Below are 24,080 nucleotides of genomic sequence, written 5' to 3'. Positions count from 1 at the left end.
TTATTATGAATTATACTCCACTTTGAATAAATTCACTGCTCCCATTAACATTGCCAGAACACGGACATGCAGAGGGAAGATGTTCTAACCTGTGCTTTGATATGCAAATGAGATGCAATGTGTTCCCTAACGAACTAATAATCCTCTCTGTTACGGGCCATTGATGTCTTCCATTCAGCAATGGATCTTCGCCTCCCATTAGTATCTGGATGGCTAAATTGAAATGAATAATATCAGACTAAGTTTTTATATTTATTTGTGTAAAAAACAATGGCTTCAGAACAAGCATCCATGATGCTGCCTGCAAAACCACCCTTTCTGTCTTTTTCCTGCATGTAAACCGAGTAGCTTGACAAGGTACCTTTGCTGCTCTTGGCTGATACTGTGGAAGGAATTATATCTCAGGGGAAAATTATTCTGCAACTACAAATGCTTAGACCCCAAGAGCTCTCACAGTAGCCTACAACAACATTGAAAAACAATGCAAAATAATTTAAAACAGTAATTGAAGATATAAAATCTACAGCATCATTTACCAAATCAACAATTTAAAGAGCAAACAATACAAAGGAAGCTTTTCGCTAATTTTCTGATAATGGCGAAGAGGTTCTCTGGGAAAGGAGCTCCAGAAAGAGAGGGCCACCAAAGAGAAAATCAAAGAGATCCAATTGCTCTTGTTTCATAAATGTAAATACAGCCTTCTTTGTACAGTGGTGCCCCGCAAGACAAATGCCTCGCAAGACGAAAAACTTGCTAAACGAAAGGGTTTTGCGTTTTTTGAGTCGTTCCGCAAGACGAATTTCCCTATGGGCTTGCTTCGCAAGACGAAACGTCTTGTGAGTTCTTGCGAGTTTGTTTCCTTTTTCTGAAAGCCGCTAAGCCGTTAATAGCCGCTAAGCCGCTAAGCCGCTAATAGCCGTGCTTCGCAAGACGAAAAAACCGCAAGACGAAGAGATTTCGTCTTGCGAGGCACCACTGTAAATACAACCATATTGGTGGGAGAGAACAGTTTTCAGCAAGCAGATTCAGACACCAGTTCTTGAAGTTCCAAGGGCTTTAAAAAGGTGAGCTGGAAAGGAAACAGTTCAGGGTGACAAAGAGCCAAGTGGAGCTGGTGTTTCAGCAGAGTCTCTGGAGGGGGTCCTGCTTCCCATCCCTTTTACTGCTGCATCCGCATGGAATGCTGAGTCCTGCTGAGCCTCGTTCCATCTTCACAGAGGTAAGGAGCTTGCCCTGAGCTCAAAACATTCAGTGGATGTCTGGATGCAGAGTAAGAGTGAATCATAATTCCTAGTGACAATGGTCTGAGCAGCTAATTCTGTTCCATTTGGTCTTGCTAGCAGTCAATTATGGGTCTTTTCTGTCCTCTTCTGTGGCACTGCATGCTGTTGTGTCCCATTGTACAACCTTTTACACAAAACAAACACTTTTCAGTGCTTTCACTAGAAAGTCTTTTCTGTAGCGTACGCATTGCAAAACCGAAGGAAATGCAATGTTACAAGGCTGGGGGGAGTTGCATTCTGATAATTTGGTAGCATTCGACTGGGTCGGTCTGCTGTGAAAAGTCTGTGTATACTGTGGCCAGTGCTGCATTTTCATAAAAAGGCTATTTCTGCCCCTGCCCAAATCCTGCAGCTAATAATGATGTCGGGCACAGAGCCGTCTTTCCCATTGGGTTTACTGGCATGTTGCGCCAGGGTGCTGGCCTCTCAGGGGTGCCCCAGTGAGTGGGGGAGCTTTGCTGGCGGCCTCCCCTTTCCCTCCTGCACATCCGCCAGCGGCGCCTTGTCAACCAGAGGCTTGGGAAAAGGTCGACAACTCTGGGAAACGAGGGGTGGGGCGCCAGAGGGATCTTTGCATCATGGCGCCGGATATGCTTAAGACGGCCCTGGTCGGGCACAATTTCTAGCATATGTTTTCTTTGTTCTGAATGTGGTTAACAGCTGAACTTTTCCTATATGAATGAGATTAGATCTTGAAAACAACTGCGTGAGGAACAACTGAAATATTCCCAGTTCCTGGAGATTCATCTAAGCATCAACAGTGGGCTTGAGCATATTATCAACTACATCTGCCTTTGGTAGGCAGTACAGTGGTACCTCGGGTTACAGACACTTCAGGTTACAGACTCTGCTAACCTAGAAATAGTACCTCGGGTTAAGAACTTTGCTTCAGGATGAGAACAGAAATCATGCGCTGGCAGCACAGCGGCAGTGGGAGGCCCCATTAGCTAAAGTGGTACCTCAGGTTAAGAACAGTTTCAGGTTAAGAACGGACCTCTGGAGTGAATTAAGTTTTTAACCCGAGGTACCACTGTACTGCTGTTTTCTCAGTAGGATATGAAAGTATGCCTAACATGACTCTAATACCTGCAACAGCTCTGGATGAGGCTGAGGAACATCAGATGTAGGCGGAATTGAGTCAAGCAAAGCCTCCAGCTGTTACTGATAGTTGTTTTATCACTCTGGCAGTCAGGCTGCTCCAGTATCTTCTTAATCAGCTGCAGTTACAAGCCCTATAGAGCTGTAGGGGAAATGATGAAATGTAATTTTTGTTCACTTTTGTGGAAGGGGCTGTACCTCCAGGTTCAAGAGTGGTATGGCACTAACTGTAAATTTTGCTGGAATCGCGTCGGGAACAGTAGGTCTATATCAATCAATATTAATTTGGATCTATCATTACTGTGTGGCTACATAGAACCTGTAAGTTCAGAGCCACATCATTCCACTTAATGCCCATTTCTAGGAGCCATCTTCATGGGAAGTCTGTTGCTTCCAAGCCTTACTTATGGGCTTTCAAGAGAACACCTGCTTGGCTGCTGGGGGATACAGAATACTGGACCAGATGGACTTCTGTTACAGTCTAGCTTATGTTCAACAGAGGTAGCCAATGTGGTGCTAGATGTTGTTAGGCTCCATCAGCCCCAGCTAGGATAGCCAGTGTTCAGGGGTGATGGGATTTATAGCATAGCAGCATCTGGAAGCAGCAAATTTGAGACCCCCCCCATTTATTTGTTTATTGCTTGAGGTGCATAATATTTGATTTGCCAATCATTGAGATGCCAAATTATACAATTTAGGTGCCCTCCCCAATGTGCAAGAATTGATGGTTTGATTATTTATTTTATTTCTGCGTTCCAAGATCTTATACACCTCAATTGTGGTCCAATCAAAATACCAGTTCCTTATATTGCAACTGCAGCTTTAATGACTTCCATTCGTATTGACAAATTAAATGATTTATACACCTACAGATGAAGCATTCAAACTGTCTCCTTCCTGTGTGTGGCAATTCTGTCCGTAGTGTTTCTTCCTGTTCTTGTAATACTGTATGTCTATCTTTTGTCAGTTGTTGCTTTTCTCCAGCATACCTTGGGTGGTGCTAGTGTCCCATTGTTGTTTCAGAAGTTCTCCATTGCTCCATCCATGGTACATTGTTTTGCAGCTACAAAAGTCGCACTGTCCCAAGGAATTTCCTGTTTTTGCCATCTTTCTCTCAGCCTGGGAAGGAGAGCAAGCAGTCAAACTTCAAATAACTCAGTAATGAACCTTATCAACCCTTTGATTTACCCAAGTCTTGGCCAACAAGGACATGACCTTTTCCAGAGTTCAGTTGGAAAGAGGGGAGATTTTCAGAAAGATCTACAAAGCTACACGTGGATATGCTCAAGATTAAACAGCCAGTCCGACACGAAATGAAACCCTGTATATTTTAAGACATTTGTTGTGGTTACCTTTTTATACTATGGGGAACCTTAGAGACAATCTCCTTCCGCGTGCAGTTGGTGACTGGCGGGGCACAGGGAGGAAGGTTTTTTCAGTTATGACCCTCCTGGCCAAGGAATGTTCTTGGCATTCTTACCTGGCACCTAGTCTAGAATCACATGATCATTGGGGGTATCATTGAAGATACCTTTGGGGGTACCTTGAGAGCCAGTGTGGTGTAGTGGTTAAGAGCGGTAGACTCGTAATCTGGTGCACTGGGTTCGTGTCTCTGCTCCTCTACATACAGCTGCTGGGTGACCTTGCGCTAGTCACATTTCTTTGAAGTCTCTCAGCCCCACTCACCTCACAGAGTGTTTGTTGTGGGGGAGGAAGGGAAAGGAGAATGTTAGCCACTTTGAGACTCCTTCGGGTAGTGATAAAGTGGGATATCAAATCCAAACTCCTCCTCCTCCTCCTCCTCCTCCTCCTCCTCTTCTTCTTCTTCTTCTTCTTCTTCTTCAGCAGCCATGGCCAAACTTGGCCCTCCAGCTGTTTTGGGGCTACAACTCCCATCATCCCTAGCTAACAGGACCAGTGGTCAGGGATGATGGGAACTGTAGTCCCAAGACAGCTAGAGGGCCAAGTTTGGCCATGCCTGCTTTAGAAAGTACCCCCAAATGTGTAATCTAGTTCAACCGCCTGCTGATGCAGGAGATCCACTGCTGCATCTTTCCTGAAAGGTGGCTCCTTAGCATGGCCAGCTCACTTTACTTTTTATTAAATTCCACAATGGAGTGGATATGTACAATAAATACATATCCTAGTGCAAAGTGCGCATAGGAGTGCATATGCAAATAGCATGTGAAAAGGAGTTATATGAAGGGAAATTGCTTTGCAAAAAAAAAAAAAAGTGTATATTAGGATAAATTTTGCACGAAGGATTTTTAAAAAATAAATAAATAAATAAATAAATAAATAAATCACAAATTGCAGTGGAAATGGGAAGAACTGATTTAAAGCCTGGGAAAAAAATGGGAGACTGAGAGAAACCAAAACTGTCAGATTTTATTCACCCCTTGTTACGATGTTAATGATTTTTTGCAGCCATTGGACTGACATTTTGAGATAAAGAAAATAGATGATAGCAAAGGTGACTACGAAGTGGATTTTGTTCCTGCTTATCTAAAAACAAGGATTTTGTCCTGTTCTTTTAAAAGAAAGGTTTATAGTCTCTCCCCCCCCCCAAAGCACAGCTGTATTCCTTACAAGCCTTGCATTGCTGATTCAAGTAGCAAAGCAAAATATCTGGGAAAGTTTCAGTAATCTGTGTCTGGAGGTGGGGAATCAAATTCTTTAGCCTATAACCACTCAAGAGAATCCTCCTTTGCCCATTACATCTGAGATAAAAGCAGTATTTTCAGCTGAATAAGCAGCCAGAAGAACAACATGACTTGTTGCTATGGGTAGAGATTTTTATTAGTTGTTTCCTTGCAAAATGCATTGGCTTGTGAGGAAAGAAAAATTGAATGAACTCAAAGCTAGACTAAAAGAAAAAGAAAAATCCACTAGCATTTAATCTGGAAGCCTTAACACACTTGTCTGAACTGGATACAGTTTGGTGGGTGCTATTTATTTCTCTCTCTGTCCCTTTCTCTGCCACTCCTCCCTAGGTTTATAGGTGTGTATCAAGGAATTTTAAAGGCATATAAACATAAACATCTTGGATTTCTTTCTGCACTGAGCCCCCTAGGCTAGCTTGGTGCTTTCAGACTAGAGAGCTCAGGGCTTGCTGACAAAAACGGAAACAGGAGTGGAAATTGCTGGTGTTCGATTATTCGCTCCAAGCCTGGAACAGAAATCAATCCAGTGGATATGATCAATATTAAACATTGTTGCTTTCTGTCCACAAGTGATATGTTGTTGTTGTTTAGTCATTTAGTCGTGTCCGACTCTTCATGACCCCATGGACCAGAGCACGCCAGGCACTCCTGTCTTCCACTTCCTCTTAAATTCATGCTGGTAGCTTCGAGAACACTGTCCAACCATTTGTCCATGGGGTTTTCTTGGCAGGGATACTGGAGTGGCTTGCCGGTTCCTGCTCCAGGTGGATCACGTTTGATCAAAACTCTCCACTATGACCTGTCCATCTTGGGTGGCCCTGCACGGCATAGCTCATAGCTTCTCTGAGTTATTCAAGCCCCTTCACCACGGCAAGGCAGTGATCCATGAAGGATCCATGAAGTGATATGTAACAGACTGCATCTCCCTCGATTGCACCGTGTTTCCTTTGCTTTGAAATGAAAGGGTGTGGAAGAACATAATGTCAGTGTAATTTAATCAATTTACATAAATAATTATGCAAATTATGTAAGTTGCATAGTTTTGGCACAGTTTTGACAAATAGGATGACCTGCAGTGGACCAGTCACGGTGCTGCGTGAGACAAATAAGGAGGGGGCAGTACTGGAAAAGGATGCCTTCTTACATCGCTGCCTCTGACATGGTGGTGGATGTTGTCTCATTGCCGGTGCTGATGCCAGATTCAACTGAAAGTCAAGTTGTGAAGGTTCATGTATGCTCTTCGCAGTAAGCACCCTCAGCTCACCCAGAGAGATATTTACAGTTCTTTGTTTTACATATGTGAAAAGCAATGACAAACCTAGACAGCATCTTAAAAAGCAGAGACATCACCTTGCCAACAAAGGTCCATATAGTTAAAGCTATGGTTTTCCCAGTAGTGATGTATGGAAGTGAGAGCTGGACGATAGATCGTGAAGCTGAGGCTCCAATACTTTGGCCACCTCATGAGAAGAGAAGACTCCCTGGAAAAGACCCTGATGTTGGGAAAGATGGAGGGCACAAGGAGAAGGGGACGACAGAGGGTGAGATGGCTGGACAGTGTTCTCGAAGCTACCAGCATGAGTTTGATCAAGCTGCGGGAGGCAGTGGAAGACAGGAGTGCCTGGTGTGCTCTGGTCCATGGAGTCACAAAGAGTCGGGCACAACTAAATGACTAAACAGCAACAAAAATTTTACATATGTACAAGCAGCACAGTACAACTTAGGCATCCGAATCATCTGGTTCAGATTCGTGGAGTGGTCTTCTCATGATTCTCCTCCAACAGAAGAGGCGGGGAAGCCTCATGGGATGTCTCTGATCCCTCTCCTTTCCTGAGCTCCCTGTGTGGTGCTGGGGCTCTGCTTCAGCATAAGAGAACCTTGACACCTCCTGGCTGCCTCCTGCTCTCTCCCCCTTCTGTCATTTCCTGACCATCTCTTTCTGGCTGTTCCCGTTCTGACTCTTCTCCTCCCCCTAACTCAAAGGCGTTCCTTGGCAGTCCCGTGACACAAGTTGACTTCTCTACTATATTTATTGGCTTCCTTTACCCACCCTTCACCATAAGGCTCCAGGACAGGTTGTAACAATATCAAAATGCAGTATAAAAATCAGCGAAAGCAATTTACAATCAGAAGAATAGTGTGGGTGTGCTAACAATGTCTCTCTTCCAGGTGTCAGAGGCAAAGAGGCACATCTTAAGTATATGGTAAAGCTTTTACGCAGTGACATCTCTGTGGGGAAAGGGCTATGGGACTGCCACAGAGAATGCCCCAAACACCTGGAGCAGGGCAGGGCACACAGAATCTTGTCCTTTGCCTCAGGCGGCAAAATGTCTTGGGCCAGCCTTGGTATCATGTCTTCTTAAAGCCACTTTATTGAAATTGCAGGATGGTTCTGACTATATTTTAGATCTTGAGAAGTGTAAAGGAAGAGTCCTAAAATCAAGTGAATGTACTGAGAAGCACAGACGTAGGCTGAATGTCAACTAGAATCCACGTGGCAAGGCAGAAAGTCAGGCTCCAGGGAGCTTTGAAACGCCAGCTTGCTTGGGTTCTCAGGGGTGATTAATGTTTTAGGCTCCTGAAAGTTTCCCGTTTCACTTCTGCATTTGTCTTAGCAGCTGATGCTTGTTGGAATAGCCATAGACATGCGAACCTTTATCTTTATACCTCACCAAATTACAGCATCACATTGATTGATTTCCACGTATTTATTTATTTTACACAACTAGCTGGAGATCTTTCCTCAAACAGAATAGGAAATAATTCTGGTAGCCTCCCCTCATGGGTGAATGTGCCAATGTGCTGGTCCCAGGGGGAGGTTACCGTGGGGCGAGGTCCAGGACCTGAGTTGAGGGTCGGCAGACAGTCCTCCACGGGCGAAGCAGGGTCCAGAGCGAGGAGCTGGGCAAGGACAGGAACTCTGGAGGAACAGGACTGGGTGCTGGCCGAAACAGCTCTTCAATGACATTGCTCCCACAACCTGGGACCGGGCTGACTGGCCTTTATCTTCTCTGAGGCCAGGGGCGGTCCCGGCCCCCAGGAGACCCGCCTCTCCTGGCCTTAAGGCGAGCACTCCTCCTGGGAGAAACCAGTTCCCTCCGCCTCTCTGCCCTGAGCTTCTGCAGCTCAGGAGAGGCTGGAGGGTTACTGGACCCTGGGGGAGACTTGCCTTCCCCTGACAGGGCTGGTAGAGGCACACCTGTAGGCACTGTGTCCTTAACCACCTCCGGAGCCAGAGTGAATTCACCTGGTGCCTGCTCCTGAGGATCCAGCACAGGTGCAGGCGCTTCAGAATCAAGGCCCTGCCCCAGTTCAGCCGGCCCTGGGGGCGGGGACTCCTGTGCAGGCTGAGATTCCTCCGGTTCAGCCTCTGAAACGGATTCCCAGGCCATCACAGCCAAGTGATCAGGGGTTGTACCTTACTTTGCGTAGAACTGTGAAGAAGAACATGTTCCGCAGAGGTTTTCTGTATCCACAGTGGTGAATTGCCCATAGTGGTTAGTTTTACTTTGCCAAGGCAGGAGGGTGAAAGTAATTAACTTAAAAAAATAAATAATCATGAGCCTTTGAGCACATTCTTCAACTTGGCTTATTACTATTATCCTATATAGCCTAGCTTCCATGCACAGGAGAGTGGTATAAGCAGGTTTGGGGGAACTCCAAGATTTGATGAAGCACAAAAAGACTTTGGAGGGGGAGCCAAAGGAAGGCGGGGAGAAACTGCAAACATTATTGTGAGGGCTGAACATGTTCAGGGGCCACGGAATGCTGTTTTTCAAAGGGGCTAAACCTGAAAATTGGTTAGCGGGGAATGGAATGGATTATCTTTGAGTGGGTTGGGGGAGCATTGCTGGCTGGCTGAAACCCTGAACACAAATGCTGCACACTACAGTAGTATGCTCCACCTTTTACAGTTGTACCTCAGGTTACATACGCTTCAGGTTACAGACGCTTCAGGTTATAGACTCTGCTAAACCAGAAATAGTACCTTGGGTTAAGAACTTTGCTTCAGGATGAGAACAGAAATCGTGGGGCGGCAGGGCGGCAGCAGCGGGAGGCCCCATTAGCTAAAGTGGTGCTTCAGGTTAAGAACAGTTTCAGGTTAAGAACGGACCTCCGGAACAAATTAAGTTCTTAACCCGAGATACCACTGTATATTATTGATGAAATGCATGCTTCAGCTTTTCCACAAAGATCTGTGCCCAACTGACTTACAAACAAAACAAAACAAAAAAACCAGATAAAACAACGAGGCAGCAGTATCAGGTTAAAACTTTACATGGCAGATCTGCAGTGATTGAATATCTGTCCAAACCAGTAGGTTTTCAAGATAAAGAGCAGGAAAGGAAGGGCAAGGGGGGGGGGGATATTGCTGGATCTCATGCAAAATAGTTGCAATGCTATTACAAAGTACCTGTTCTGTACACCTGCCCAGGACAGAGAGCAAGTCCTCTGAAGCTGACTTCAGGGTCCCAAGGGGTGCATATTGAAGAAGGTGGCTGTTGAGGCAATATAGTGCTTTACAAATCAAGTGAAGCCGTTCCTTATCATGCTCCCTATCACTTACTTACCTGTGTGTCTGATGACTACGATGCAGCTTGTTTTGAACTAATAGATGTTCTGCACGTCATCATATCAGCTTTCTTCTGTATATCAAGGGAACCTCTTTATAGTCAGTTAATTCAGATTGCTATGCTAGTTACTTGCCCTGCTTTTATGGGATCTCCCCTCTCTATCAATGCCAAACGGCTGGGCTTGTTTCGGAAGTGAAATAAGATAACGGCCCCTCAAAAAGAGAGCGTTTCCAAAGTTTGTGCTTAATTGATGATAATTATAAAATGGACGATAACATCTTTATGGCCCTCTTTGATTGATGCGACGGTTTTCACAGCCGTCTCTTAACAGGATGCTCTGACAAGGAAGGTATTTTATCTCACCGTCTCCATTGGTGCATAAATATTTAAAAAATGAAAGGCATAATAAATCTGTCTGCTGCATATACACAGTTGGGCTGCCAAACATGCCACCTGTTTAGGATTTTAATGAACTGCTCTGGAATCAAGGGGTGAGGGGAGAATTCTAGTCAAATTAATGCTGTCGTTTTCCTTTGCTGCAGACTTTTTTGTTTTTGTTTTTTTAAAATCAGAAGTATATAAGAAATCATTTTACTCTGACCTTATTATAAGAATCAGGGGAGGGGGTGCTGCGAGGCAGCTCAGTAGTTACAAGGGATGCGGGTGGCGCTGTGATCTAAACCACTGAGCCTCTTGGGCTTGCCGATCATAAGGTTGGTGGTTCGAATCCTCTCAGTGGGGTCACAGCTCCTGCCAGCCTAGCAGTTCGAAAGCACACCAGTGCAAGTAGATAAATAGGTACCACTGCAGCGGGAAGGTAAACAGCATTTCCATGCACTCTGGTTTCCATAACAGTGTTCCATTGCTCCAGAAACGGTTTAGTCATGCTGGCCCCATGACCCGGAAAGCTGTCTGTGGACAAACTCTGGCTCCTTCAGCCTGAAAAGCGAGATGAGTGCCGCACCACACAGTCGCCTTTGACTGGACTTAACTGTCCAGGGGTCCTTTACCTTTACCTTTACTTTACATGGTGGACTTCTCATGGTGCTCACAGGGGATTTTCACCTACATACTAGAATGTCCTCATGAGAGCTCTGTTGGGATACTGACAAGTTCAGAGGTCACATCGGTAATCCAGCAGGATTCCAGAGTCTCAGGTTTGAAATGGATCAGGTAGCCTTGGGTTCCAATGCTTCCAAGTTCTCTTGGTGGATCCTAGTCATAACTCCCTAAGAAGAGTGCCACTAGATCAGGCGAAAGATGCATCTAGTTCCAGCATCTGATTTTCCGAAATGGCCAGCCTGTTAACCTCACTGCAGCACCATAGCAACTTGTATTCAAAGACAAAATGCCTCTAAATCTGGAGGCTCCATAGGGTTACCATGACTGGAGACCTATTGATGGGCAAGTCATTATCTCTCAGCCTAACCTTCCCCTGCAGGCTTGTTGTGATTGCTAGGTCATAGGCATACACAGAGCAAATGAGTCAGGAGTCATGCGAGGTAGATTTATTGTAAAATGTACTGTTGCCCGCATAAATTCCCACGCTGACACGGAAGCATTTATTGTCCTTCCAGGTCAAGGGAGCCAGTGGCCAGGTGCAAAAAAAGTCATTTTAGTGCCTTTATTGCAGGGATGCGGAACGTGTGGCAGAGGTGGTTTTAGGGTGGCATATGGATGTACCTAGCATATGGATGAAATGAGACAGCCTTTCTGGATACCACAGAATAAAGGACAGGATGCAAGTGTAATTTTAAAAAATTGTGCATGTATACACCTCTGGGGAGCCCATCCCATGTGAATCAGAAGCATGTAAAAATGAGTGATAGGAGATTATTGCGAGACACAGATGTGTGGCCAGCCTGTTAATGCAAAAACCCAAATCCAGATGCAACCCTCCGTCCGTTTTCATAATGCAAGTAGAGGAAAGTACACTGTCACAACAAGTTCAGGGTCTCTTTTCCTTTTGAGCTCCTGCATGAGAAGCTTGTCGGACTTAGTTGCATTGATTCCTTTACTGGATTTTGCCTGCTTGAATGTTTTCTTTGGCAGTGGGCAGCAAAATGTTAGATGATGGTGGACCAAGACACAACTGTATTCATTGTAATGGAAATGTTAGGAGTTTCTGGAGAGATTAGCAAGGCGGATTTCAGCAGCTGTGCCTTCCTTCATTGCTACTGAACAAGTAAGCTGGCTGGCTGTGGCTGGCAACCTAATTCATTTTTTTTTTACCATCTCCAGTTTATTTGTCTTTTCAGTTTTCTTTGTGTGTGCTAGAAGATCACCAGAGTATGCTGTTTCTCAGAAAAATACCGTACACACTGTGCTGGCATCTATCTATCTTTCAATTCAGTGGCTTAATCTGGAACACTGTGTCAATTACACAGAGCAGCCTCTACCAACCTGCTCAACTGATGTTTTTCATTCCAGAGAAGTTACATCATTGCTTTTTAATTGTGTATAGAATTGAAAAATCCATCTGAATATTAGGCAGGTGCAAAAATAATTCCCATGTCCTTCCCACTCGACATGTTGTTCTTACTCCGAAATTACTCTTTCTCCCTCAGTGTGCCTGCTCTGCAAAGTATTTAGGGTTGCCTGTTCCCCACCCCAAGGTATCCTGGACTACATCTCCTATCATCCTGAACCATTGGCCACGCTGCCTGAGGTTGATAGGAGTTGTAGTCCAGCAAAATTCTGAAGGACACCAGATTGGGGGAAGGCTGGTGTAGAGACATTTGGGTTTTGTATAGCCAAGCATGAGGAGAAATAAGAGGAAATCCCAGTTCTAACCACCAGTTCTGATTGAGGGTTTCTAGAGGCCTAGTTTTTACAGAGGTGGTAGACTGGTGTCTAAACTTTGAGTTTAAAGTTCTGGTTTCAACTTCTCTCCCACAGGGTAGGCTTTTGTTTTTTGTTTTAGAAGAAACAGCAATACACAAATGGTATCACAATATGGTATCACAATAATCTGAACCAAAAGTGTCAGAAGAAATATCAGCCTAAAGAAAACGGTCTTGTAATGTCAGTTAGAACAATACAAGCAAATTCCTTTCTGAGAGAGAACACTGTAGAAAAAGGCCCACCCCAGTGGTTGGCCAAAATCTTAGATAAGAAAATAAAGGGAGTGTGATGGCTTGGGAATACTCTCTGCAAGAAATGCTTCTGCTCAGTCAGAGGTACATATATACATCCTTTATTTTACATATGTACAAGCAGCACACATCATCATGCGTCCGAATCCTGTGAGTCAGATTCCCGTAGTGACTTACGTCCGCCCCTTTTCCAGCAGAAGAGGCGAGGCATTTTTAATTGATGTCTCTGCCCCCTGCGCTTTAACCCTCTCCTTTCCTGAGCAGATGGAACCGGCACTGCATCGCTGTCAGTGCCAGAGCTTCCTGTGCGGGGTTGAGGCTCTGCTCCAGCATCTAAGGGCCTTCCCTCCTCCTGACTTCCCCTCCTTTCCTGCACTGGCACTTCCTGCCACCCTTCCTCTGCTTGTCTCTCCTCCTCCTCCCCTGTGTTCTCCGGCAATACCATGACAGGGAGTGTCTGTGGGTTTTTCTATATCTTTCACTTGTTATATTAAATAGCTGCTACCTTGCCTCTTTCTCTTCTTGTTGTTGTTGATTCAATTTACTGTATATCCTACCCTTCCTCCCAAAGGAGCCCAGGGAGGCACACACAAGGTGCTGATTCCAATGTAGAAGAAAGCTGTATAGATATAGAGAAAAGACCACTTCATTCCACATGTTCTGTCTCTGATATCAACCATTCATGTTCTCTCTATTGCATACTTCCCCCATTTGGGAAAGTTCAGCAAATTCTGTCTTTGGGAATTCTGTGATGAACTGATCTCACCCACACCTTCCAGATTAACATGCAGGTCACAATTTTGTCATCCATCACCTGTTTTCACACTTCTCAAATCTTATGACAGTTATCAAGTGGTTTAGTTCTGAGAGGACTGTACCACATGTCCTTTTTCAAGATGTTGATTGGCTCTCAGTGGCTGGAACCGAACAAAGATTCAAAATAACAGTGCATGTTTTATATAACCCCTTTAATCTTGTTTAATTGATGCAGTTTCTCTCAGCCCGAGCCCTTGGGAATTGGTCTAGTTATAAATCCAGATAAATTATAAATAATCTGCGTATGGAGCAGCCTGCTATCAAGTTAGTTGTGTCTCTAGCCAAGTCTTTTCTTTCAGTAGAGGTTTTCAAGTGATTTCCTCCATAGTTGGCACAGTCTGTATTTAATAAGTAAGTTAATTTACCCTGCAATTGATTATAGTCTCAAATCCCTGCTTCCAAAAGCCAAATACTTGTTTCCCCCACCACCATAACTTACAATAATCTTTCCCATGAAGCTAGACTATTTCAGATGCTAACTATGCGTGAAATAGATCAACGGCATTATCTTAAATATGAAGAGAATGAAGAGGGAGAGGCTTTTTGTGGTGGGGTGAGAGGTTTGATACAACAGCTGTCATTTCTGTTGCAGCACAACCCTAAACATATCAATTCAGAAATGCCCCACTGAGTTCAATGGGGTTAGTCCTGGTCTGTTAGGGCAAAAGGGGGCACGGCCTGTCATGAACTGGCTGGGTGCAGAGGAATGGTGGGAGGAGCCAGCTGGGGATCCACCAATGGAAGAAGGCTCAGAGCCAGGGGACTGGTGGTGGGACAAGATGGTGGTCAGAGGGGAGAAGGTTGGGAGGAGAAGGTGTCAAAAGCTGAAGAGGTAACAGGGCTTAGGGAGCAGGGGGAGTGAGGCAGATGCTTGGGGTTACCACAGATTGCTGGTGAGGTATCCCATACAACAAAACAACAACACCACAAACTGGCTTATAAGTATAAAACCAAATTTACTAGAATAATAGCTAGAATAGAGATAGGCTTGTAACCCTTCAAACAACAAACATACTAAGGTGCCATGTGCAAGACAAAGCCTGGAGATACTGTAAACATGGAGTGGATAAATGTACAACTCTATTATCTTAACAAGTTACATGTGCAGTAAACGTTATACAGACTGGATAAATGAACCGTTCAACAAGTAGCGTAAGTCCAATCACAGAATGGCAACCCCGTGCTGCCACAACGGCAAGGGTAGCACACTGGAGAATATGCAAAAATACGCTACTTGCTGAACGGTTCATTTATCCAGTCTGTATAACATTTACTGCGCATGTGACTTGTCAATAATAATAATAGTAATAATATTTATTTATTTATTTATACATACACCGCCCATCTGGCTGGGTTTCCCCGGCCACTCTAAGCAGCTTACAACAAAACGCTAAAATACAATAACCTATTAAACATTAAAAGCTTCACTAAACAGGGCTGCCTTCAGATGTGAGTTGTACATTTATCCACTCCATGTTTATAGTATCTCCAGGCTTTGTCTTGCACATGGCACCTTAGTATGTTTGTTGCTTGAATGGTTATTACAGTGGTACCTCAGGTTACATACGCTTCAGGTTACATATGCTTCAGATTACAGACTCCGCTAACCCAGAAATAGTACCTCGGGTTAAGAACTTTGCTTCAGGATAAGAACAGAAATCATGCTCCGGTGGCGCGGCAGCAGCAGGAGGCCCCATTAGCTAAAGTGGTGCTTCAGGTTAAGAACAGTTTCAGGTTAAGAACGGACCTCTGGAATGAATTAAGTACTTAACCCGAGGTACCACTGTAAGTCTATCTCTATTCTAGCTATTATTCTAGTAAATTTGGTTTTATAAGCCAGTTTGTGGTGGTGTTGTTTTGTTGTATTATTATTACTATCACCACATTTGATACCTTAGGTATCCCATACAGCCTGTCCTATCCTCTCTCAAGCTAGCCTTCTGCCTTTACTTGTGTGGAGAATGCTTCCTGCCATCTGTGTTGACGTCCAGTCAGCTTCTGTACTTGGAACGGGGAGGTTGGCTGAGGCACCATCTTGGCCTTCACCCCAGGCAGCAAAATGCCTTGGGCTGGCTGTGCTACCAGTTTCTTTCTAGAAGGAGTTATTCTGAAGAAAGAAGCATACACACACACACACACACACACACACACAAACACACAGACATGCTTGATCCAAACCCTCCCAGACGCATTGACCTTTTGCAGGTAATTTTAGTTTGGGCATGAGAGGCTGTTTGTTTGGTGCAGTTTATGTAGCATGCAAGAGCTTCCTGAAGTGATAATAGGGGATTATTAAATTTAATGCCTTGTCAATCTGAAGCCTAACAGAAATGGGAGGTGGAGGTTATGTCGTAACTCCAACTGCAAAACTGTATAAAGCAGGAAGCATTCTGTTAATCTGCTGCAGCAGAACAGCCTCAGCTTTGGACTTCACAGTCTCCAGGAAGTGGATCAGCAGTGCTTCAGAAGCCCCCTTTAGCCCCAGCCTCCATTCCCCCTGCTCACACCTAACGCCCTCTATGATGTCTGGTGATTGGCCAAAGCAGGGCCAAATCAGCCAAAATGGGGAACTGTGGTCAGCCTAATAATTTATGCTGGTTTTAATAAGAACATAAGAAGAATCCGCTGGATCAGGCCAATGGCCTATCAAGCCCAGAATCCTGTTCTCACAGTGGCCAGTTGGATGCCTGGGCGAAACCCACAAGCTGGATTTGGGGCACAAGAGCCCTTTCCCCTCTTGCAGTTTCCAGCAACTCTTATTCAGAAGAATGGCTCACTCCAACTGGGTAGGCGGAATGCAGCTATCACGGCTAGTAGCCTTCGATACACATAATGTACAATCATACCTCATGTGACGTTTGCTTCAAGTTGAACATTTTCAGGTTGCATTCCGTGGTGACCCGGAAGTACCTGAAAGGGTACAAAATGAGATCATGTGCATGCGCAGAAGCGACAAATCGTGACCCGTGCATGTGCAGACACGGGTTGCGTTCCTTTCAGGTTGCGAATGGGCCTCCAGAACGGATCCCGTTCACAACTAGGGGTACCACTGTACTTGTAATGTATTTATTGTTTCTTTGAGTTACTTTCTCTAAAGAGAAAAAATGTGACTAATTTAATAATAATAGTAACAAGGATGATATCCACAGGCCAGAGATTCACCATCCAGGGAAAAAGAGCCATGCCATAGCACAAAGTTAACTGAGGCTGCCTAAACTCTGTACCTTAAAGCATACTTGAAACACATTTCCCTCCTCAAAGAATTCTGGGCACTGTAGTTTGTGAAGGGCTGCTGAGAACCCTAACTCTGTGAATGGTAAACTACGGTGCCCAGAAGTCTTTGAGGGAAAGAATGTGATTCAATGGCATAATGTGTACACAGCCTGTTTATGGCTGTTTATCCCATTTTTATGAGTTTCCCCCAATATGTTATGTTCCGCATTATATTCGTGCTTCCGTGTGGTGTAAAAGCCACTGCTGGAACTATAGCGCAAGAGAGTTCCAGAGGGAAAATCCAAACCCTTGCAAGTAATATGGAAATGAGTGCTAAACTTATGCTATATTCAGCTATAGATCCAGAAGTGGCATTTGCACCATGTGAAAGCTCAAATATAATGTGAAAATGTAACAGTGAGGGAAGCGTTGTGGAAATGTAATAAACTTACTACACCCACTGGTATTCTCTCTTTGAAAAAGTGTTGTTCAGACTGTCAATGCACACATTTTGCCACCTTCTAACTTGGCTATGGGATGCGGGTGGCGCTGTGGATTAAACCACAGAGCCTAAGACTTGCCGATCAGAAGGTCGGCGGTTCGAATCCCCGCGACTGGGTGAGCTCCCGTTGCTTGGTCCCTGCTCCTGCCAACCTAGTAGTTCGAAAGCACGTCAAAGTGCAAGTAGATAAATAGGTACCGCTGTGGCGGGAAGGTAAACGGCGTTTCCGTGCGCTGCTCTGGTACGCCAGAAGCGGCTTAGTCCTGCTGGCCACATGACCTGGAAGCTGTACGCCTGGCTCCCTCGGCCAATAAAGCAAGATGAGCGCTGCATCCCCAGAGTTGGTCATGACTGGACCTAATGGTCAGGGGTCCCCTTACCTTTACCTAACTTTGCTACCTGAAGGAAATGTAACCTCCTCTCCCACCCCCACCCACCATGGACATGCCTGGTTTCTGGCTCAACTGTGGCCATGTTGGAAAGAATTTCCCAGGCTACTCCCCAAAAGGCAGGATTACCTTATTTGGGAAACCTCCTCTCATTCAGCTTCCAGAACAGCTCTAGAGGGCCAGATGACCCCTTTTAAGAAGCTGCTCATTAAGATGTGCTTTAAAGGTAGGAAGAGAGTGAAATTGTAGAGCAGAACCTCGCAAAAATCTGAAAATGAAAGCAACTTCTGATTACAGGGGAGGATAAAGTAATCCGATATGATGTGGTAATAAAGGATAATGGGCCTTGGAAAGGCTTGTGAAAATGGTACCATTTAAGCACAATTAAATAATGATGATGATGGAGAATATATTTGCAGTATTGCTGTGGGCTGTACAGGAGGCTGGCTTTAATAAACTAGAGGCTGGCTGCCCAGTGTGTTAAGTTAATTTCAGTGACTGCCTCCATGTGGATAAATATGAGGTCCTCACCCCTTTACTCACCTTTCTGAGGCTCAGTGGAACAAACTCTGGGAAAGTCATCATCATCATCATTTTTAATTTCTACACCGTCTTTCTATCTTATAATACTCAAGGCGGTATACAAGCTGAAGAAACAAAAAATGTACATCTTATAACAATCTAATGCAATACAAAAATGTAATACTAAAACAAAACTTTAAAATAAGCAACCTACATCAAAAAAGTAACATTTAACAATCTCTCTCTCTCTGTCTGTGTGTGTAGATAGTGTGTGTGTGCGCTGTGAAAGAAATTCTGGAAGAACGATTTGTTGTTGTTTTTTAGTCGTTCAGTCGTGTCCGACTCTTTGTGACCCCATGGACCAGAGCACGCCAGGCACTCCTGTCTTCCACTGCCTCCCGCAGTTTGGTCAAACTCATGTTCGTAGCTTTGAGAACACTGTCCAACTATCTCGTCCTCTGCCGTCCCCTTCTCCTTGTGCCCTCCATCTTTCCCAACATCAGGGTCTTTTCCAGGGAGTCTTCTCTTCTCAGGAGGTGGCCAAAGTATTAGAGCCTCAGCTTCACGATCTGTTCTTCCAGTGAGCACTCAGGGCTGATTTCCTTAAGAATGGATAGGTTTGATCTTCTTGCAGTCCATGGGACTCTCATGAGTCTCCTCCAGCACCATAATTCAAAAGCATCAATTCTTCGGCGATCAGCCTTCTTTATGGTCCAGCTCTCATTTCCATACATCACTACTGGGAAAACCATAGCACGAATGATAGAAAGAAGAACGATAGAACTAGATTTGAGCAATTAAGAGTTTTAGATACCCAGAACAGAGAACTAACTATTTTGTTCCAGCCCTTTATCTGCATCTTCTGAAATCAGAAATGTTGTCAGATTGCTCAGTGTTCAATGGAATGATGAAGCTATTAATGATGTCAAAATGAGATTCTGTATTCTGCATGTGGCAGAGAAAATAGAAGCTTCAAATCAATCTGCTGGGGACAAGATGGATTGTCGGCTTCCATCTCAGCTGTGTTTACAGAGAAGCATAACTACTGTATAGCTGTACTATAACTGTGTGTTGACCTATAAAGTTGGAAACTTCAGCCTGAAGAGTCTCTCCCACTGTGTTCCACTGCAGGGAAACTTAAGTGCAGATATAATGCTTTAATCACATTTTGCTTTCCTTAATGATAGTTAAATGCTATGCTTGACCTGAATACCAAAACCATGGTTACGGGCCAGGCCATTAACCAGGATATGAAACCGTGGTTCGAAATGGGTTTGAACATTACAAATTGTGTTAATGTCGTAACAGTATTATACCTGCACTAAAAAAGCCATGGTTAATAAGAGTTCTGCCCTGAACAAATGTGATTTTTGCACATCCCATCCTTGCTTGCAAGACAGCACACAGGCCTCACCGAAGTCTCCCTTTATTCACACTCTGGCACCTGGCTTTAGATCAGCACTTGGATTCACTGTGCCTTTGGGGTGTTTGAAAATCAGGGTTCAATCAGTAGGCCATGGTTAGCACAGTGTACAATCATGCACAATGCTTTCGTCTGGTTTGAGAGTGGCCATGAATGCTCTACTGAGTGTGCCAAGTGCATTTGAGATGCAGAGATGCTTTATAAATGTGAAGCCCCTCTTCACCTAGAGAGCCACCCAAACCAGAACATCTTCCAGAACGAGTCATTTGGGAGGGTTTGGGTAGCCAGATGTGATATTCGGCATGATTTATGAGCTTTAATCTTGAGTTTTAATATTCTTATTCCCTTGCTCTCAAGGGCTCATCCCGTCTTCTTTTTCAAAATTTCATTTTTTAAGGGTACCATATTCTTGCCTGGAAATCGGGTGACTGAGCATCCTTGCAATGATGAAAGTCCAGGGAAGTTCCTCTTTGAAGTGATTCCAGGTAGGATATTTTATTCACTATAAATCTGTTGTTATGTTGTACTGACTGACTAATGACCAACTTTATTCAGCCTTAACAGATGCTGGAAATGATTAATGATTCAATTTAAGGAGAAAGGGGAGGATCTCATATACATATACATATACATATATGCATATGTGTTAGTGGTAAAGCTTATTTACAGTTTTTCCTATTTTCTTTGTTTTATATAAAAAAGATTATAGTTCATGTGCATTTGGCACATTAGAGGTTGCTTTAAGTTTCTAGACTCCCTTGGCTTTGAAAGAAATGGAACCCTTAATGGATTTGATATGTTAACATTAGGTAATAATTTGTTAAAGTGAGCGCTCCATAACAGCAGATCTAAGAGAAGGAAAACTCTGATCTTAAACCTCTGCTGCCTTGCGGGATATTTTTGGAAGAAGAAAAGGCTAAAAGACAAATCTAGAGTAAAAAGGTAAAGGACCCCTTGATGGTTAAGTCCAGTCAAAGGTGACTATGGGTTTGTGACGCTCATCTCGCTTTCAGGCCGAGGGAGCCAGCGTTTGTCCACAGACAGCTTTCCGGGTCATGGGGCCCGCATGACTAAATGGCTTTCTGGTGCAACAGGACACCATGATGGAAACCAGAGTGCACAGAAATGCTGTTTACCTTCCCGCCACAGCAGTACCTATTTATCTACTTGCACTGGCGTGCTTTCGAACTGCCAAGTTGGCAGGAGCTGGGACAGAACAACGGGAGCTCATCCTGTCGCGGGGATTCAAACTGCTGACCGTCTGATCGGCAAGCCCAAGAGGCTCAGTGGTTTAGACCACTAGAGTGGAGTCGCTAAGACAGTTGGATGGCGTCTTATACGCCTCCTTCCAGCAACTCCAGCAGCCAAGCTGATGCAAAACATATACAGTGGTGCCTCGCAAGACGAAATTAATCCGTTCCGCGAGTCTCTTCATCTTGCGTTTTTTTTCGTCTTGCGAAGCACGGCTATTAGCGGCTTAGCGGCTATTAGCGGCTTAGCGGCTATTAACGGCTTAGCGGCTTTAAGAAAAAGGAAACAAACTCGCAAGAACTCGCAAGACGTTTCGTCTTGCGAAGCAAGCCCATAGGGAAATTCGTCTTGTGGAACGACTCAAAAAACGGAAAACTCTTTCGTCTAGCGAGTTTTTCGTCTTGCGAGGCATTCGTCTTGCGGGGCACCACTGTAGCTCTGCTTTCCTTTGGACCATATCAGTGAAGCCTTGTCATCTGGGCAGTCTAAGACCACCATATACACTACCCAGGCTTGCACCCTGGTGCAGTTACTTCATTGCTGCTAACACAGTGGTTGGATTTCACCCCCGGAGGCACACTCCCTTGCCTCTCGAGACAGATGGATGCCAGCAACCCTGACCCATACGACTCGACCCTGATTTATGTGTGTGAATCCCCAGAATCTCTGTTTTAGTTGCTTTTATATCATTTTATTCATTTCATTCTGTATTTTTGTCTTAATGGATATTGGTTTTTATATTGCACATAGTTTCTCCCACTTGGAAGAGTTTAAAAATATTAAGCATTTTGGAAATGATTTTAAATATGTAAATGAGCAGTGCTAGTGCAGAAAACATTTCCTGTTCATTCTTAAGACTTTGGAATGAAATACTGTAATAGGTCATCCTGGACAGAGAATTATTTTTCGTGCATGCTTCCTCATTTTTGGTACACCCCCTCCCCCACCTTATCTGATGCAGAAGTCAATGTGTGTCTTACAGTTTCATGGGAAACCAAAGTTCTAATGGACTCCAGCTTGGAGCCAATGACACAGTGAGGGAAGCTTTGCTGTGCTGGTGGTCAGCAGTTGGCTTTCTCTAGCATTCCCCACAGGCTTAGCATAATGGACAGATGTTCCATTTGTCCAATGGTAGCATTGGCTGTGGCCAGGAATATCAAAGATAGGGAAAATAGATTGGATTCCTGCTATTGCTGGAAGATGGTGCTAAAGATATGGATTAGTTCAGGATCTTCATCACCTCATCACTTTGTTCAGGGGTCTTCCTGAATGAGGGCTGAGAGAGAGAGAGCGCACACGAAAAACATTCTATTGAATTAATAGTCTCTTCATAGAATTGCTGCCTGGGTTCCTTCAGGACTGGTAGGATATAAATGACATGAAGAAACAGCTAGTGGAAGAAAATTCAGACATCTATGGCATTTATGATGCCCCACCAACACTTATCTGGCTGTTGAATTGTTTTCGCTTAAAGTTGCTATTGCAATTTTGTTTTTTCTTTAAATTAAAAAACCCGTTGAAAACACGCATACATCCTCCTCGGTTTAAAAGGCATGAAATTCCAGGCTTGAAAATATTTATGCAGAACAATACAGGCAAATGTAGGCTGGCCAAGAGTGGAATCCAGGGCTAAATGTTAATTGATGCAGCTGAAGGCCAGAGAGGTTAGTCAGATGCATTTGATTATTATTTCCCTGGAGAAAATATGGGGGGGGGGGGGAGCTCTAAACCATATCCAGTTTTCCTTATTCAACTTCCTCCACCCTCATCTATTTTGTCATATGATTACAGAAGTTTCTGTGTGGGAACTATGTTCCAGATTAGGCTGCTTTGAACCAGCAATGGGGGCAGGATCTTTGTGGCTTAAATACTGATATATATGTGTGTGTGTGTGGTATTTAACTGAGTGTTGATGTGTATCATTTTCCTTTTCACTTTTTGCTGTAGAAGGCCAGTATATTCTAAGGCCTAGTATGACCCAGTTTAGTTGTGGATTCTGTTATCATGGGTGCTGCTATTCAAGTAGGTTTTACTCCAAGACAACCCATTGAAATCAAGTGACCTAACTTAGTCATGTTTATTCATTTGAATGGGTCTACTGGAAAAAGGATGATCAAACTGGGTTGTGTCATCAGGGTTAAAAGTGCATTGCTTGTTGCTGAACTTTCAGTCCAATCCAGAAAAGATATTTAAAAAGGATAACGTAATGCAACATTGGTTGAAACATGATTGGGATTTTATTCTATTAGCATTTTATTTTATTTTTATTTTTTGGCAACCCCAGTTCAGTGTTTGATAACATTGCACATTAGTATGTTTTTCATGTTGTTGTTTTTAGACCGAGTTGAAATTTCTCACAGTTTTTTCTGTGATTTTTCTTTTTCCCTCACTCCCCTAAAATAAAAAATTCGGTGGAAGAAGACTGGAAAAAGTTTAAAGACTATTTACAGAAATATTGCAAAATTAATGAATGTTAGAATGATGTTGGATAGAAATTAAGTGGTTTTTAGCTGTAATATTATAAGGGAATATGAAAAATGGATTATTAATAGGTAAAAATTTAATGTTACAATATTTTAAGATTAAAGACTAGGATAAACAAAGAGGGGAAGGATTTGCTGAACTAACAAACTGAATTGGAATACAAAAAAGGGAGGCGCGAGGAGGTCCGGGAAACAAGCAAATGAAAGATAAGTAACGGAAAGATTGAGTTGTTTTTAACTACTTTTATTTTGTATTTTTCTTTTTTCTTTTTTCATTTTGTAATATCTTGAAAAATTTAATAAATATCTTTTAAATATATATATATGCCACTTTGCACACTTTCCCCCAAATATTCTCCAGATGGCCACCATTTCCTTCCCAAAATGTGCTGGCCTGATGTCTGGGAAACTGTGGCAGAATACAGAAAGGATAGCCAGGTTGCCATCGCAGTTGCAGCAAAGCGGCGACTGGAGAAATTCAGGGAAATTGTCCTCCCAGTTTCTCTACCCATGAAGGAACACCAAGAGGCCATTTGTACAGAGCTCCATAGCTGTCAACTTACAGATTTGAAAATAAGGGACCAGCAGCCTCAAAAATAAGGGATCAGCAGCCAAAATAAGGGATTTTCCGGGCACAGGTATGTTCAACTTCTGAGCCCTTCTGAGCCAAAGGCAGAAAGCCCAGCCAGCAGCCAAACGAAGCCGCATCGATAAGGGACAGCAGCGGGACATGGCGCTGGGATAAGGGACTGTCCCGCCAAATAAGGG

At 43.9% G+C, this 24,080-nt stretch overlaps 1 protein-coding gene across 5 annotated transcripts in view; it reads left to right on the top strand.

Annotated features, from left to right (window-relative positions):
- Positions 1-24,080, top strand: part of ARHGAP24 (Rho GTPase activating protein 24) — a 415,666-nt gene that overhangs the window by 173,255 nt on the left and 218,331 nt on the right. For all 5 annotated transcript variants that reach the window (XM_081020795.1, XM_081020796.1, XM_081020797.1 and 2 more), the window contains one exon: positions 19,976-20,063. In XM_081020795.1, the coding sequence (XP_080876921.1) occupies positions 19,976-20,063 (88 nt within the window). The remainder of the gene's footprint in view (positions 1-19,975; positions 20,064-24,080) is intronic.

The sequence above is a fragment of the Podarcis pityusensis genome (assembly GCF_964106645.2).
Source record: "Podarcis pityusensis genome assembly, chromosome: 9".
NCBI classification, from domain to species: domain Eukaryota; kingdom Metazoa; phylum Chordata; class Lepidosauria; order Squamata; family Lacertidae; genus Podarcis; species Podarcis pityusensis.
This window is presented reverse-complemented; position numbering and strand designations above follow the sequence as displayed.